Source organism: Falco naumanni, chromosome 8 (genome assembly GCF_017639655.2).
Source record: "Falco naumanni isolate bFalNau1 chromosome 8, bFalNau1.pat, whole genome shotgun sequence".
In the NCBI taxonomy this organism is placed as follows: Eukaryota; Metazoa; Chordata; class Aves; order Falconiformes; family Falconidae; genus Falco; species Falco naumanni.
In genome coordinates this window covers 20,494,614-20,510,562 of record NC_054061.1, presented here as the reverse complement: position 1 = coordinate 20,510,562, position 15,949 = coordinate 20,494,614, and the positions used below count along the sequence as shown (strand labels likewise).

Here is a 15,949-nt window from a genome sequence, read left to right as displayed (position 1 = left end):
TTTCAAGCATGTGTTATACAGTGATACATCTTCTTATGGGTACAAGGGTCACAGGCAGGAGGGGAGAATATTCCTGTCAAACAAGGAAAAATCCGCTTTTCACACAGAAAAGTGTTAAAGCTGTGTGTCCTTTGGGTGGGGTGTGATACACAATGTGAAGAAAACAGCATTAGAGTGATGTGTCCTAGAACAGCATTATCGTTCTAGGATGGTGGCGAGCTAGCGTGATGGTGAAGCATTTACTTACGGGGCCTTTTCTCCTGTAAAGCTCTCTGGCACCAGATCTCATATTCAACAGCGGTGCTTCTCTGACTCGCCCCACTTGCTAACTGCCCTGTGCTCAGTAACAAGTGGAGAAGAGAAGGCAAACCCTGCAGTGCATCCTGTGGAAGTGGCAGATCTTGCAATGACCACACAACACAGAGGAAAACCAAAAGTTGTGTATAAAGAGCTCGCGGTTGCAAGCTGGGAAGAGACGCCCAGAGCAGCGCTCTAGATGGGGGAGGGAGCCCGCTTCCAAGCGAGAAGCGCATTTACACTGCGCCTTTTGCCTTCGGTTTGGCATGGAGAGTGCAGATTCAAACAGCAAACTCCGAATCCGCAGCAATGCGCCGAGTGCGGAGGGAACTATTCCCCCTTGCGACGCTGGGTGGGGATATTGGCCACGGACCGGCCGGTGGCTCTGCCCGCCGCGTCTGCAGGCGCAGGGAAACAAAAAACCCGTGTGAGCTGCTGGGGAGCGCGGCGGGCACGGGTCGGGGTGCTCGGAGGCTTCAGACCCCCTTACCTGCGGATTCCGGACAAGCACCGCTCTGCCTCGGACCCTGCTTAAAAATGCTGGGAGGCACGGAGGACGGTGGATGGCTTTTCTGGAGAGTAATGGCGTGTGTGGGATGGAGCCGAAACAGCAAGAGGCAAGTGATCTTCTTTATTCTGTGCGTTTGCGTGTGTCAGAGCGGGGCCGAAAGCCTCCGCTATTCTCTGGCGGAGGAAATGGAGAGGGACTCCTTTGTCGCCAATATTGCAAAGGACCTGGGGGTTTCTCCGAGCCAGCTGGCGGCTCGCAAGGCCCGCATTGTGTCCGAGGGGAACGAGCAGCTTTTCCGCCTCAATCAAAACACCGGAGCCCTGACGGCAAAGGAGTCGCTGGACCGAGAGGAAATCTGTCCGCAGAGCGATACTTGCACACTCTTTTTTAAGATATTCTTTGAAAATCCGTTTCAGCTGATCCGAGGGGAAGTGGAGGTTCTCGATGTGAACGACAACTCCCCCGTGTTCCCGGAGAAGGAGATGGTTTTAGAGATCCTGGAAACGGCATCTCCTGGGTCCCGTTTCCATCTGGAAAGTGCCCAGGACAAGGACGTGGGCAGTAACGGTTTACAGAACTACAGCCTCGAATCCAATTCGCATTTCTCCCTCGCTCTCGAAACAGGGAAAGATGGACTGAGATACGTGGAGCTCGTCCTACAGCGCCAGCTGGACCGTGAAAAGCAGCGAGAACTGAATTTACTTCTCACCGCCACCGATGGGGGCTCGCCACCCAGGTCGGGCACGGCCCAGGTCCGGATCGTGGTGGTGGATGCCAATGACAACATCCCGGTCTTCCGTCAGGAGGTCTACGAGGTGCGCCTGCCCGAGAACAGCCCCCCGGAGCAGCTGGTAGTCAGAGTGGCGGCTGCGGATCCCGACGAAGGGTCCTACGGGAAAGTGCGGTACGCCTTCACGCAGACATTGGAGAGGTCCCGGCAGCTCTTCGAGCTGAACCCTGCCACTGGGGAGATACGGGTCGCGGGCAACTTGGATTTCGAGGAAGCGAAAATGCACAAGATGGTGGTGAAAGCCACGGACGGCGGGGGGCTGTCTGCGCATTGCAAAGTGCAGGTGGAGGTCCTGGACATGAATGACAACGCCCCGGAGATAGTGCTCACCTCCCTCACAGCCTCCGTTCCCGAGGACGCCCCGCCCCGCACCGTGGTGGCCCTGTTCAGTGTGCGGGACAAGGACTCCGGAGACAACGGCAGGACAGAGTGCTCGATAGATGGGGACTTGCCCTTTAGCCTCACCCCCACTTTCGATAATTACTACGAACTGAGAACAAATCAGGCGCTGGACAGGGAGAGGACGGCGTTGTATAACATCACCATCACAGCCACGGACTGGGGCATGACGCGGCTGAGCACTCAGGAAAGCATATTCGTGCAGATATCGGACGTGAACGATAATCCCCCAGAGTTCACCCAGGAGGTTTACACCATGTCGGTCGCGGAGAACAGCAGCCCCATGCTCCGGATCGGCAGGGTGAACGCGACGGACGCCGACGCAGGAAAAAACGCTCGCGTAAACTACACGCTGGTGCCGCAGGAAGGCAAGGTGCAGCCCGACGTGTCGGTCAACTCTGAAAACGGGGATGTTTATATCCTCCGCCCGCTGGACTATGAGGAGGTGCGCGCCTTCGAGGTGACGGTGCGCGCAGCCGACGGCGGCTCGCCGCCGCTCAGCGCCCAGGCGGTGCTACGCGTGGTGGTGCGGGACGAGAACGACAACGCACCCGTCGTGCTGCACCCACCCCCCGACAGCAGCGCGGCGGCGGGCGAGCTGGTACCGCGCTGGGCGCGGGCGGACTACCTGGTGGCCAAGGTGGTGGCGGTGGACGCGGACGCGGGGCAGAACGCGTGGCTGTCGTACGAGCTGGCCAAGGCGACGGAGCCGGGGCTGTTCCGCGTGGGGCTGCACAGCGGCGAGGTGCGCACGGCGCGGGCCGTGTCGGAGAGGGACGCGGCCCGGCAGAGGCTCGTCGTGCTAGTGCGAGACCGCGGGCAGCCGCCGCGCTCCGCCACTGCCACCCTCGGCATCGCCCTGGTGGACGGCTTCTCCGACGCCCATGTGCGGGTGAGTGAGGAGGCGCCGGCCGCCGAGCCCGACGGGCCACTGACCCTGTACCTCATCGCCTCCCTGGTCTGCGTCTCGGTGCTGTTTCTGGCCACCGCGGTGGCAGCCGTGGTGGTGAAGGTGCGGCGGGCCAGGCGGAGCCAGGCGGAGCCCTTGCCCACGTTCCCGAAGGCTGCCACGGAGAGCAACGCGGGCTCCCTGCCCCGCAACTACGTGTACGACGTCTGCTTCGCCGCCGGGACAGTCAACAGCGAATTTCGGTTCCTCAGGCCCCTCTTCCCCTGTTTCCCCGCCGGGCTGCCCCCCGGCCCGGGCGAGCAGCGGAGCTCGGTGTGCTCACAAGAGGCAGCCAGCCCCAGGGGAGAAGGTGACTGGGCTGCACAGGTGAGGGACGTGGCCGTGCCGGGGCGATGGGGAAAGCAGGGAGTGAGTAGTGCGGAGGTGGGGGTGGGGCGTCATCCCTGGCAGGAAGGACTATCGATGTTGCGGAGATCGTGGTGGAGGAGCTACTGGGGAGGGAGGAGAGGGTAGAGAGGGTCCCAGAGCCGCTGGCGGGGGCCTCCCAGGAGGATCCGGCACGACTCAGCTGTTCCCTAAGTTCTGACTAACCGCACCTCTCTGCATCCAGCTGTATGCTCTGAGTGTCCGCGTTAGATCAAGTCTTTGGCTTCACCACAAAGAGGGGCAGCTGGACCATGAGAAGATGAGAAGTAGAGGTGTAGATGTGTGATCCACATAGCGGGTCCTGTCCATCCATTGTGTGGAGCCCGTAGGGACCCAGAGCAGGAGCGACACCGCTCCTCCCGGGGGCTGCAGCACCGGGAATGTAGTGAGTTCTATTCAGCGTCAGCTGGGGCTGTGGGGACAATGGTGCAAAGCGCAGTCACATCACTCACGGTGTCCCCTGCACTGCTGTTAGGAGCCTGTGCCCGGCGCTGCCAGGTGCCGTTCATCAGGGTGGTTGCGGTGCTGAACTCAAGCTGCCTTACAAGTTCCTGGATCTATGGAGGCGGGGCTCTCTGCCATTAAATTCCCATATATTTTTGTGGCTTGCATGAACAGTATCAGCCAGGAAAATGTGGTTATCTGACTTTACAATGCGCTTTCCTAGTCCTTTCCTGGCCCAGGCGGGCTCTCCCAGGCAGTACCAGCACCTTTCTTTTCAGTCCTGCTGTGAACTCAGAGTCATAGCTGAGGCGCCCGTCAACCTCCAGCTTCAAAGAGCATGGGAGAGGCAAGGGGTGATCAGTGAAACAGTTTCTTCTCCCCTCACTCTCTCACTGGGTCCAAGTGGGACTTCTAAAACACGGGGTTACCAGTTCTGGGGATCCATCTAGCACTTCACAGGAGTCTAGACGATGAACATATATGAGGCTGAAGACCTACCCACACCTTCTTACCCCTTAAAGTTTTCGTATTTCATCGCCACTGATGACTTGGACTAACTTTACTGCAGGTTCTCAGAACCGCAGTCGCAGTGGCCTCAGTGTAGACAAGGACACATCTTGATATATCACATTTCCTGTTTGTGAGAAAGTGGTTTTATTTCGGGCTCTTACCGCCTTAAATTACTTCCTCAGATTCATAAAAGGTTTCATTAGTGCCTTTGTGATGTCCACAGTGGAGGATGGTTTCTGGCTTTAGATTTTCCCTGTTCAGGTCAGAGACCCACCACCTAGTCCAACCTTTTATTTGGCTCTGGATAGGGAAGAGTCTGGTGTCACTCATGCAGTAGTGTAAGACGTGACCTCCAAGATTCTCGCTGATGCCTGTTTACCTTCAGCGCCCAAATGACAACCTCCACTCTCTGTTCTTTGCAGGGCAGAGCTCCCCTCCCCGAAGACACGGGTCCCAGACCTGCGGAAGCAGCTTGCTCTGCAAACAAGGGGATGGAGCTAAATATCAATTCTGATCAAAACCCTTGGGTCAGCCATCAGTAAGTGAAGAGAAAAACAAGCATCTCTGTCCTCACTGGCTAACATGCTCACGGGGAAAAGTGAACGAAGAGACCAAACACCCACCAAAAAAAGTACCAGGGAGATACAAAGCTTCTCTGTGAGAGAGCAAAAACACTCTCCTCTTGAGCAGTACTTTATTCATGTAGGTATTTTGTAATTGTGATATGGATGGAAGACGAGGACTGTGTTGCATGTTGATTACACTTAGACCTCGTGTGTGATTGTGAGAGTGCTACCGCTTCTAAATGTTAAGGGAAGTACTGAGAACTGGAAGCAGATCTTCAAGATAACTTTTTTCTACATCACCTTTTCTGTGTTTTTTCTTATGCAGAGGGATCTGTAATAATGTCTTAATTTCCTGCAGCCTGTTCAATACCAAACAATAGTAAGCAAAATTAAGTGGTGCTTGCAAAGAAATTTCTTAATAACAAGCAGAAGCTGATTACATTACAAACGGCTGACAGTGGCACACTTTGTGTATTTGATCAAGAGTTTACAGGTTCTCCACACTGCAGAGTGGGCTTTGAGCAATGTAATTTTTTTTTCCCTTCATAACGTGAAGTTGAAATTAACATTTCAGAATTTTGGGGTATACAGTAGTAGAGAATTAAAAATACTGTCTGTAGTTTTACAGTAAAGTAGGCTAAACCATTTACAATAAACTTAAGGTATAGTAGAATATAGGGTGTCAATAAGCTTTCAGTTTTTCTTCCATTAATCAGTATTGATCTATAAAGTAATGTAGTATTTCCCGTCGCTCACACATTTTTTAGAGCCAAATGCCTGAAGACAGAAAACAATAAAACCTACTTGAAAGTCCCTCAGGTGAGTGTGCGGTCTCGAAAATCACTTCTCACAGTCATCGCTGAGGAAATAGCCACCCCAAAGAGCAGGATTTCGGGAATAAATCCCTGCATTTGGGATGGAATTTATGCAGGGGAAATCAGAGCGATCTGGAAAGTAGGCTGCTCTCAGAAGCCAGAGTAAGGTGGAGGGGCCTTTTCTGAGCCAAGCTGAGGTTTGAGAGATGCTGCCTCCGGCCTCTTTGCGAGGGCTCCCAGCCGTGAGAGGTCGTGAACTGGGGGAACAATCTCGGTCCCTTCCAGAAACCCACCGAGAATTACTACATGGCCATCGCTGCCATGCGTGGTTCATGGACCAGCTCACTCTGGATGCCGGCCATCTGTAGCCATACACAGCTTTTTTTTTTTAGCTAAACGGGCTAAAACTCATTTCTTCACTGTGTATAAACAGTTCAAACCGTTATAGGGGACACACATAAAAAAAAAAAAAAGCTTTAAATAAATCTCCTTTTCAAATAAAAGGTAAAGAGAAGCATTGCTCACTCAAGCGGAGGCCATACTTTGAACAGGGTTGTATGGACAGCTAAATCCTTATGCCTTGACCTCGTAAGAGAGAAATCGAACGGTCTGTGTCCCTCCCGCAGGCTCCGCGCTGGGAGATCTCCGTGTCTTTCCGCAGGTTGGCCGCCTGGTGCCGCTGCCGACCGCGGAGGCTCCGCGCAGCTCCCGGCTCCACCGCGCCGGGGCTCGGGCGGGCGGGGCGGCACCATCCGGGCTGCGCTGCTCAGAGCTCGGCAGGCTGGCTCGGCAGCTCCATCCAGCTCACAGGGGGAAGAAATCGGTTCGCTGAGAGGGAATGGAGCTGACGAAGAGGGAGGAACCGCTCCTAGGGCCAGCAGCGGCTCTGGTCCTGCTCCTCTGTGTGTCAGGGATGAGGGCAGAAACCGCCCGGTACTCTGCGCCCGAGGAGGCGGAGAGAGGCTCCTTTGTGGCGAATATCGCTAAGGATTTGGGACTAACCAGTGAAGAATTATCGGCTCGACAAGTTCGGCTCGTTCCTGAAGGAGAAAAGCAGTATTTACAGCTGAACCAGCACAGCGGGGATTTGGTGGTGCGAGAGCGGATGGACCGGGAGGAGCTGTGCGGGCAGAACGAGCCCTGCCTGGTGCGTTTCGAGGTGCTGCTGGAGAGCCCCCTGCAGTCCTTCCGAGCTGAGGTAAGCCTCACAGACATCAATGATCATTCTCCTGTGTTCTTAAATAAAGAGATAGTTTTAAAGATCCCGGAAAGTGCAGTGCCAGAGGCTCGATTTTTGTTGGAAAGCGCTCAGGATCCAGATGTGGGGAACAACAGTCTGCAGCATTACAGTATCAGCTCGAACGAGTATTTCCGTATCTACACCCGGAGGCGGAGTGACGGCAGGAGGTACGCCGAGCTGGTGTTGGACCGAGCCCTGGACCGGGAGCAGCGGGCTGAAATCGCGTTCACCATCACGGCTGTAGATGGCGGGTCTCCACCGCGCTCTGGTACAGCCTTAATCCGCGTGGTAGTCCTGGATGTAAATGACAACACCCCGGTATTTAGCCGGAGTCTGTATAAAGTCCCGCTATTAGAAAATAGCTCCCAGGATACCTTAGTGGTGGCAGTGTCCGCTAGAGATTTAGACTCAGGAACGAACGGGGAAATAGCCTATTCCATAGTGCAAAATTCAGAGGAAAATCGCCACACGTTTAAAATAAATCCAGAGTCAGGGCAGATTCGACTCAAAAAGTCGGTGGATTATGAAGAAACAAAGACCTACGAGATAGACGTCCAGGCAACAGACGGAGGGGGGCTATCTGCGCACTGCAAGGTGCAGGTGCAGGTGCAGGACGTGAACGACAACGCCCCCGAGGTGATCATCACCTCCCTCACCAGCACCCTCTCGGAAGCCGCCCCACCGAACACCGTGGTGGCCCTCTTCAACGTGCGGGACCGGGACTCAGGGGACAACGGCAGGGTGAGCTGCGAGCTGCCGGGTGAGCAGCCTTTCAGCATCACGCTGTTGCCGGCCGATGCTTACGCGCTGGTGACGTCGGAGGAGCTGGACCGGGAGGAGGTGGCAGAGTACAACGTGACTGTGCGGGCCCGCGACCAGGGCTCCCCCGCGCTCACGGCGTCCAAAACGCTGCTCGTGCGGCTCATAGACGTGAACGACAACGCGCCTACCTTCACCCAGGCCGTTTACACTATGATGCTTAGCGAAAATGAGCCGGCGGGGAAGAGCCTGGGTCGCCTGACCGCGACGGACGCCGACGCAGGAAAAAACGCCCGCGTGAGATACGCGCTGGACCCGCCCCCGCCGGGCGCAACCTCCGCAGCATCATTCGTGTCCGTGGACGCGGAGAGCGGAACCGTGCGGGCACTGCGCCCGCTGGACTACGAGGAGGTGCGCGCCTTCGAGGTGACGGTGCGCGCAGCCGACGGCGGCTCGCCGCCGCTCAGCGCCCAGGCGGTGCTACGCGTGGTGGTGCGGGACGAGAACGACAACGCACCCGTCGTGCTGCACCCACCCCCCGACAGCAGCGCGGCGGCGGGCGAGCTGGTACCGCGCTGGGCGCGGGCGGACTACCTGGTGGCCAAGGTGGTGGCGGTGGACGCGGACACGGGGCAGAACGCGTGGCTGTCGTACGAGCTGGCCAAGGCGACGGAGCCGGGGCTGTTCCGCGTGGGGCTGCACAGCGGCGAGGTGCGCACGGCGCGGGCCGTGTCGGAGAGGGACGCGGCCCGGCAGAGGCTCGTCGTGCTAGTGCGAGACCGCGGGCAGCCGCCGCGCTCCGCCACTGCCACCCTCGGCATCGCCCTGGTGGACGGCTTCTCCGACGCCTTCCTCCAGCTCTCCCATGGTCCTGCGGGGAGGCAGCAGCCGCAGGCGCCCGAGGAGGACCTGCTTACCACCTACCTTATCGCCTCCCTGGCCTGCGTCTCCTCGCTCTTCCTCCTCTCCGTCCTCACCTTTTCGGCGGTCAAGCTCTGCAAGGCCCGCCTCCGAGCACGCCTGTCGCCCCCTTCTGCCCCCAGCTACGGTGACGGCGACTTCGCCGCCGACGGCGTGGACGTGACCGGCACGGGGACACTGTCGCCGGCTTACCGCTACGAAGTGTGCCTGACCACCGGCTCGGGGAGGAGCGAATTCCAGTTCCTGAGGCCCGTCTTGCCCTGCCTGAAACGCAGCGCTGAAAGTGGAGCTGGCCAGGAGGGGGAAGGGCCGTGCTGCTCGCAGCTGGTTGGCGAGAGGGAAGGCAGCCCGGGGAGCGCGGCCCCTCCTGCCGTCCCGCCACCGGGCTGGCCGGCCGCCGGGCGCGTCCATGCCTGAGGCTCGCTGGGAGCCGCCTCCGCTCCCCGCGCTCAGCAGTGCCGTGCCGTGCCCGGCGCGCTGCCCCCGCGGAGGCTCTCGTCCGGCTCCTCCGGCCGGGGAAGGCGGCTCAGTCCCCGCGGCCTGAGCCCCCGCCCCACGGCGACGTGGGAAGCGCCCCGAGCTCGCCTCTCCGCCGCGCCTCTCGGAGTGCCCGGCCCGGCCTCCCGGCAGCCGAGCACGCCCGCCTGCCCGCGGGCCCCGGGAGGCGGCGGAAGGCGCGGGGCAGCTGCCGGCGCTGTCCGTGCGCTCGGGCTGCGGCGGCGGCCGCGCGGGGCTCCCGGCACGCCTTCCCGGCGCCTCCCTCCGCGGCGCGGCGTGCTGCCGCGGGGCCCCCACGCGGGCGAGCGGGGGCGGCGTGTGCGCACGGGGCAGTGTGCCGGGGCGAGCCGGCGGCGGGCGGTGGGGGCGGCGGGCGCAGTCCCGGCGCGGGCCGCAGGGTGGTGCTCCCGGCCAAGGCGGCGCAGAGCGGCGGAGGGCGGGGAGGCGGCCGAGCACGGCCCTGCCCAGCGCAACCGGGCAGCCGCGGCGAGCGGCGGTGAGTGGGGTCCGCGCAATCCGCTGCCGGGCCGCCAGCCGGACTCGGCGAGAGGGAGCGCGCCCGCCCGGCACCGGCGATCCGCGACACGGAGGCTGCCCGCCGGCCCGACATGGCGATCGCCAGGCAAGTGCTTTGTCTCTCTGCTTTCCTCTCTCTGCCGCACGCGCGCTGCGAGCCCATCCGCTACTCCGTAGCCGAGGAGCGGGAGAGCGGCTCCGTGGTCGCCAACGTGGCGGAGGACGCGGGGCTGGCCCCGGCGCAGCTGGTGGCTCGCCGCGCCCGCCTGGCCTCGGAGGACGGCCGGCAGCGCTTTCGCCTAGACCGCGGCACCGGCCGCCTCGTAGTGGCAGAGAGACTGGACCGGGAGGAGCTGTGCGGGCAGTCTGCTACCTGCACGCTGCCCTTCGAGCTCCTGCTGGCAAACCCCCTGCAGTTCCTCCGGGTCGAGGTGACCCTGGAGGACGTCAACGACCACGCGCCCGTTTTCCCGGAGGAATCGCTCACTTTTAAGATCCTGGAAACGAGTGACCCGGGCTCACGATTCCCGCTGGAGGGGGCTCGGGACCTGGATGTGGGCAGTAACAGCGTCCAGGCTTACAGCATCACCCCCGAGAACGAGCACTTCAGTGTCTCCTTTGGGAGCCGGAGTGAGGGCAACAAATACGTGGAACTGGTCTTGGAAAAGCCGCTAGACAGAGAGGAGCAGGCAGAGGTGCATTTCAGTGTCATTGCTGTGGACGGAGGCTCTCCGCCCAGGAGTGGGACCACCCAAATCCACGTTGTCGTTCTAGATGTAAACGACAACGCTCCTGTCTTCACACAGGAGAGGTACGTTGTGAAGGTTTTGGAAAATGCGCCGGAGGGCTCGGTGGTTCTCAGTGTGGTGGCAACTGATCGGGATGTGGGAGTTAATGGGGCCATCTCCTATAAGTTCAGCCAAACAGTGGGCCAGAGTGACTCAGCATTTGCAATTGACCTGACGAGCGGAGAAATCAAACTCACAAAGCCTCTGGACTTTGAGGTGGCAAAGAACCATGAGCTCAGTGTGCGGGCCACAGATGGCGGGGGCCTCTCAGCAATCTGCAAGGTGTTGGTGGAGGTGCTGGATGTGAATGACAACGCACCGGAGCTGGTGGTCAGCTCCTTCAGCAGCCCCCTCCCTGAGAATGCATTACCTGGGACAGTGGTCGCCCTCTTCACTGTCAGGGACCGGGATGCTGGTGCCAACGGCAAGATCTCCTGTGCCCTTGAGGACCAGCTATCATTCTCCCTGCGGCCAGCCTATAAGAACTACTATGAGTTGGTAACTGTGAGCACATTGGATCGGGAGGAGATGGCTCGATACATCCTCACTGTCATAGCAGCAGACGCAGGGTCACCTCCTCTGACAACCACCCAGACCTTCACGGTGGACATCTCTGATGTCAACGACAACGCACCTGTCTTTAACCAGACATCGTATACCATGTATGTGCATGAGAACAATGTCCCCACAGTGCTCGTTGGAGCTGTCAGTGCTGCTGATGCCGACTTGGGGCCCAATGCCAAGGTGACCTATTTCCTGGCACCGCACCGCTCTGCAGAGCAGCCTCCCTGCTCCTGCATCTCTATGAACTCCGAGAACGGGCATGTATTTGTGCTGCGGCCTCTGGACTATGAGCAGGTGAGGCAGATTGAGGTGTTGGTGAGCGCCTCTGATGCAGGCTCTCCTCGCCTCAGTTCCAATGTCACTGTCCGCCTTGTAGTGGTGGATGAAAATGATAATGCACCACTGGTGCTGTACCCCTCGCAGGACAGCAGCCCTCCATCCAATGAGCTGGTGCCTGTTTCGGCTGAGGCGGGGTACCTCATCACCAAAGTGGTGGCTGTCGATGCGGACTCGGGGCAGAACTCGTGGCTCTCGTACCACCTGCTGAGGGCCACCGACCCCGGGCTGTTTGTGGTGGGTGCCCAAAGCGGGGAGGTGCGACTGAGGAGGCCGGTGACCGAGCGAGATGCCGTGAAGCAGAAGCTCGTTGTCCTGGTGCGAGACAATGGGCAGCCAGCACTGTCAGCCACAACGGCACTGAGCGTGCTCCTGCTCAGTGACTTCTCAGATGTGGGCCTACCACACAGCAGCCAGGCCACGGAGGATGAGGATGGCTCCCTGACAACATACTTAATCATTTCCTTGGTCTTCATCTCACTCCTGTTCCTTGTGTCCACAGCAGCCTTCATCACTCATAAGGTGTGCAAGAGAAAGGAGCTGAAGGATGGGCATGTGCTTTACGGCACTGGCAACTTGCAGAGCGACCTGGCTGATGCGGCCACTGCGGGGACCCTGCCCCATGCCTATTGCTATGAGATCAGCCTCACAACGGGCTCGGGCAACAGTGAGTTCAAATTCCTGAAGCCCATCCTCCCCAGCCTGCCTCCGCAGCACCATGCCCTGGGAGGGGGCACCCATGATGAACAAGATTTCTCCCGAGGCCCTGCCACTGCGGAGGAGATGGTGCCAGGCAATCCTGGGATGTTCTCTGCCGAACAGCCCCGTAGTCTTTCCTCTAACTAGCATGGAGTCAGCACAGCCAGGGGCTTCATGCCTTGCAAAAGGAAGGGACCAGGGCTACAACATCTGCAATGCTTCCTCCAGAGTAAATCTGCCTTTGCAACAGGCATCACCAATTTCCTGCAAATTCTAAGTAAGAAAGATTGTCTCCCCCTCCAAAAGTAGAAACAAGAGGAACTAAAATCTCCCTCAATCTGGTAATCATATGTTTCAGCCCTGTTACAGCCGTTTCTGAAATGCTTCAAGAGTGGGGTCCAGGGTCCTCAGCTAAGTTCTTGTCTAACCTGCTCTCAGGCATTACTGTGGGCCTCTAATCCTGTGCTGTAATGCATTGGCATGGCCAGGCACAAAAATCAGGTGCTTGCTGAAATGCATGTAGCCCTCCTCCCGGGTCAGGGAGGCAAGGAGGTGGTGAGCACCACAGTGGTGCCAGCACTGGGCTCTTCTCTGCATTCTGGATGTCTGTCTGTGAGACCTGTGGGCTCTGCCACGGTGTCTGTCTGGACAGCTGTTGTGTGTCTGCACACGCTGCACAAAGGCTGGCTGGTGAATCTTACCATCGCAATGTGCATCATTACAGTTCAGCAAGCAAGAACATTATTTTGATCCTTCGAGTTCAGAAGTCTCCTCTTCTCCAGGGCAGAGCAGCAAAAACACACCACAAGGACTTCCCTGGGCCCCTAACAGGGAGGTGGGTGGGCTGTTTCCTTGGGATTGCAGCACAAATGGTGTTGGTATAGACTGTAACTGTACAGAGCTGGGAAAGCATGTTCATTGTTTTTGGGTGCATTGTAAGGAAACTCCTCCAGTTACATCAGAGGACTTTGATGGTAGAATCAAGATGAACAGGGAAAGGGGCCATTGAGTCTGGTCTCATCTTTGTTGTTCCTGAAATCAGAGGCTTCTTGGTGGGAGTGGACAGCCGTCCCGATATGGTTTTTCTAGGTTTTTGTTAGAGCATTTGCATTCTCCTTTTTGCCCTTTCTCCTTCTTCCCTGTGAACTGTGCTTGAGCGTTGTCCTGCCTGTTCCTCTTCAGAAATACCGTTGCCCCATGTACAGTAACAGATTGTTTGAATGATGGCAATGCGGCACGGAATATTTGGAAACCCTCACGCTGTGTTGTGTTGCAGTTATTACACTGTTCTGTTGTAAACAGGGACACCCTTGTGTGTAATAGTGAAATAAAGAGAAAGCCTGAATGCCTTGTACGGAGACAGTCTTTGGGAGAGGTTCTTTCTGGAAAGCTCTGTCAAAGTTCTTCAAGAGGCTGGGAGTGGTGTTCTTGCTGTGTCCCTTGGCTGAGGCAGAGTTGAGTGGGGACACTTCCTCAGTCTGGGGATGCAGCTGATAAAGCATGCAGGGAAATTATTGGGAGCGGGTCTTCTGAGCTTCTGTTTGTGACTTGGCTCAGTTAGTTCCAGGCCCAGGGAAACTGGCCCCTACCCTAAGCAATGAGATGGGGAAAGTGACATTTCCCACTGTCCGAATGCCTCCAGCTGCTGATAGGAACTGTAAATCATTTGAGCACAAAGTATTTTGATTCTGAAGGTTTTGGAGGATGGATTTCACAAAGCATATGTGTTCCTCTGGAGAGGTGTTTGGGGTAGCAGCTTGAGGTGGTTAATTGGAGGGTGAAAACTACTTCCAGGGAGAGGATTCACTCTTGGAAATGCAGAGAACTACAGCCATCCCTTCTGCAAAGATTCTGAGAAAAAGGTAAGTCCTGGGGACAGGCTGGTGTAATGATTCTAACTGAAAACCATTGTGCATCGAGGACTGAGTGATCCAGTATCCCATTAATCTAGGAAGAGACACACCTGTGCTGTGCTGTGCTGTGTTGTACTGCATAAATCCCTGGTCAGCAGTATAAACTCAGTCAGCTCATTGTAACCAAAGAACCTGCAGGCGGCTCCCAGTTGTTAGTGGTGAGAAAGGCACCTGTGAGCAAGAAGACTGCATGGGAACTTCTTTTACTGGCACAGTAGAAATGATGAATAGAATTGCTTTGTTGCAGGAAAGTGCTGTAATAACTTGAATGACTGAAACAGGGGCACACTATTCTTTTCTATGACCACAGTCTGCATGGCATACTGTGAATGGCTGGGGTCATGTTTGAAGCTGCTCTTCCGAGGGTTCTCTGCATCTAAAGGGACATAGGATTATCTATGCTAATCTCTTCCAATAGGGTGAGCTATAATAAACAGGGTCGTGGATGACATCTGAGATAGTCGGCATGTGTCCCTTACTGAGATCACAAGGAACCAGCCCATCTGGGTGTAAAACTGCTGCTTCTCGGGTCGTTCCACCTTGAGGGTTTCTGTGTCTGATGCAGTTAACTAGATGGTTTATTAAGTTTTTTACCCTGTGAGAGGGGGAGGCTGTTTCCTGTATTGGAGGGCCTGAACACACTGCTGAGCTTTCCCAAGGGGCTTTTTGGAGATGCCCTTTAGTAAAGATAACTTCTCAGGCTAGGTAATAGACAGCCCTACCGGAGGACATGTGTTTCTGGGCCCGTTGGTCACCAACGCAAGTGTGCTAATCAGAGACTTCAGGCTTAGAGGCAGCCTGGGCTACAGTGATCATGCACTGGTGGAGTTGTCTGTCCTATGGGATATGGGCCAGGTAAAGTCAGGTCCCTGAATTTTAGGAAAGCAAACTTACAGTTGTTCAAGGAGTTGGTCAATGGGACCCTCTTGGAAACTGCCATCAGAGACAAAGGAGCAGAACAAAGCTGGTAGATCTCTAAAGATACTTCCCACAGAGCATGAGAGCTCTAGATCTCCACATGTAAGAAATCAGGAAAGGAGCGCAAGAGACTGGCCTGGCTGAGTAAAAGGAAATGCACAGGCAGCGGAAGCAAGGACAGGTGTCCTGGGAAGAGTATGGGGACATTGCCCGGTTGTGTGGGGGTGGGATCAGGAAGGCCAAGGTGTTGCTGGAGCTGACCTTGGCAAGGGATGCAAAGAATAGTAAGAAAGGCTTCTATGGGTGTGTCAGCCAGAAAAGGAAGGTCAAAGAAAGAGTACCTCCACCACCAATGTACATGACTGGCAAACCGGTAACAACAGAGGAGAAGGTGGCTGATGTACACAACAACTTTTTTGCCTCGGTCTTCACTGGCAGTCTCTCTTTCCACACCTTTCAAGTGGATGGACCTGAAGGCAGGGACTGGGGGAGCAAAGTCCTTCCCACTGTAAGAGAAGATCAAGTTTGAGACCACCTGAGGAACCTGAACATACAGAAGTCTATGACACCTGACGAGATGCATCTCAAGGTCCTGACAGAATTGGCTGATGTAGTTGCTAAGCCACTCTCCATATTTCCAAAGTCATGTCAGTCCAGTAAAGTCCCTGGTGACCGGAAAAAGGGGAAGATTGCACCCATTTATTAAAAGGGAAGAAAGGAGGACCTTGGGACTAGTGACCTGTCAGCCTCACCTCTGTGCCTGGGAAGATCATGGAACAGATCCTCCTAGAAGTTATGCTAAGGGACATGGAGGACATGGAGGTGTTTTGAGAGTCAGTGTGGCTTCACCAAGGGCAAGTCTTGTCTGACCAACCTAGTGGCCTTCTATGGTGGCATGACTACATCAGTGGACAAGGGAAGAGCTACAGGTGTCATCTATTTGGACTTCTGTAAGGCCTTTGACATGATCTCCTCTCTAAATTCGAGACAGATGGATTTGATGGATGGACTTTGCTGGGTATGTAATTGGCTGGGTGGTCGCATCCAGAAAGTGGTGGTCAATGGCTCAGTGTCTGGATGGAGACCAGTGATGAGTGCTGTCCCTCAGGGGTCTGTATGGGGACCAGTA

General features: G+C 56.6%; 1 protein-coding gene across 1 annotated transcript; it reads left to right on the top strand.

Moving 5' to 3' along the window:
- The first annotated feature begins 484 nt into the window (after positions 1 to 484).
- On the top strand, positions 485 to 13,335 carry LOC121092566 (protocadherin-16-like). Its single transcript, XM_040603780.1, has 3 exons — positions 485 to 2,442; positions 8,079 to 9,003; positions 9,588 to 13,335. The coding sequence occupies exons 1-3, from the start codon at positions 607 to 609 to the stop codon at positions 12,134 to 12,136; spliced, it is 5,310 nt and encodes a 1,769-aa protein (XP_040459714.1). The 5' UTR covers positions 485 to 606; the 3' UTR covers positions 12,137 to 13,335.
- The last annotated feature ends 2,614 nt before the right edge of the window (positions 13,336 to 15,949 follow it).

Coding starts and splice junctions, on each gene's coding strand:
- LOC121092566 (XM_040603780.1), top strand. CDS start 607: ATGCGCCGAGTGCGGAGGGAACTATTCCCCCTTGCGACGCTGGGTGGG. Junction 2,443..8,078: donor GCCCGCTGGACTATGAGGAG/GTGCGCGCCTTC, acceptor GACTACGAGGAG/GTGCGCGCCTTCGAGGTGAC. Junction 9,004..9,587: donor CGCCGGGCGCGTCCATGCCT/GAGGCTCGCTGG, acceptor AGCGGCGGTGAG/TGGGGTCCGCGCAATCCGCT.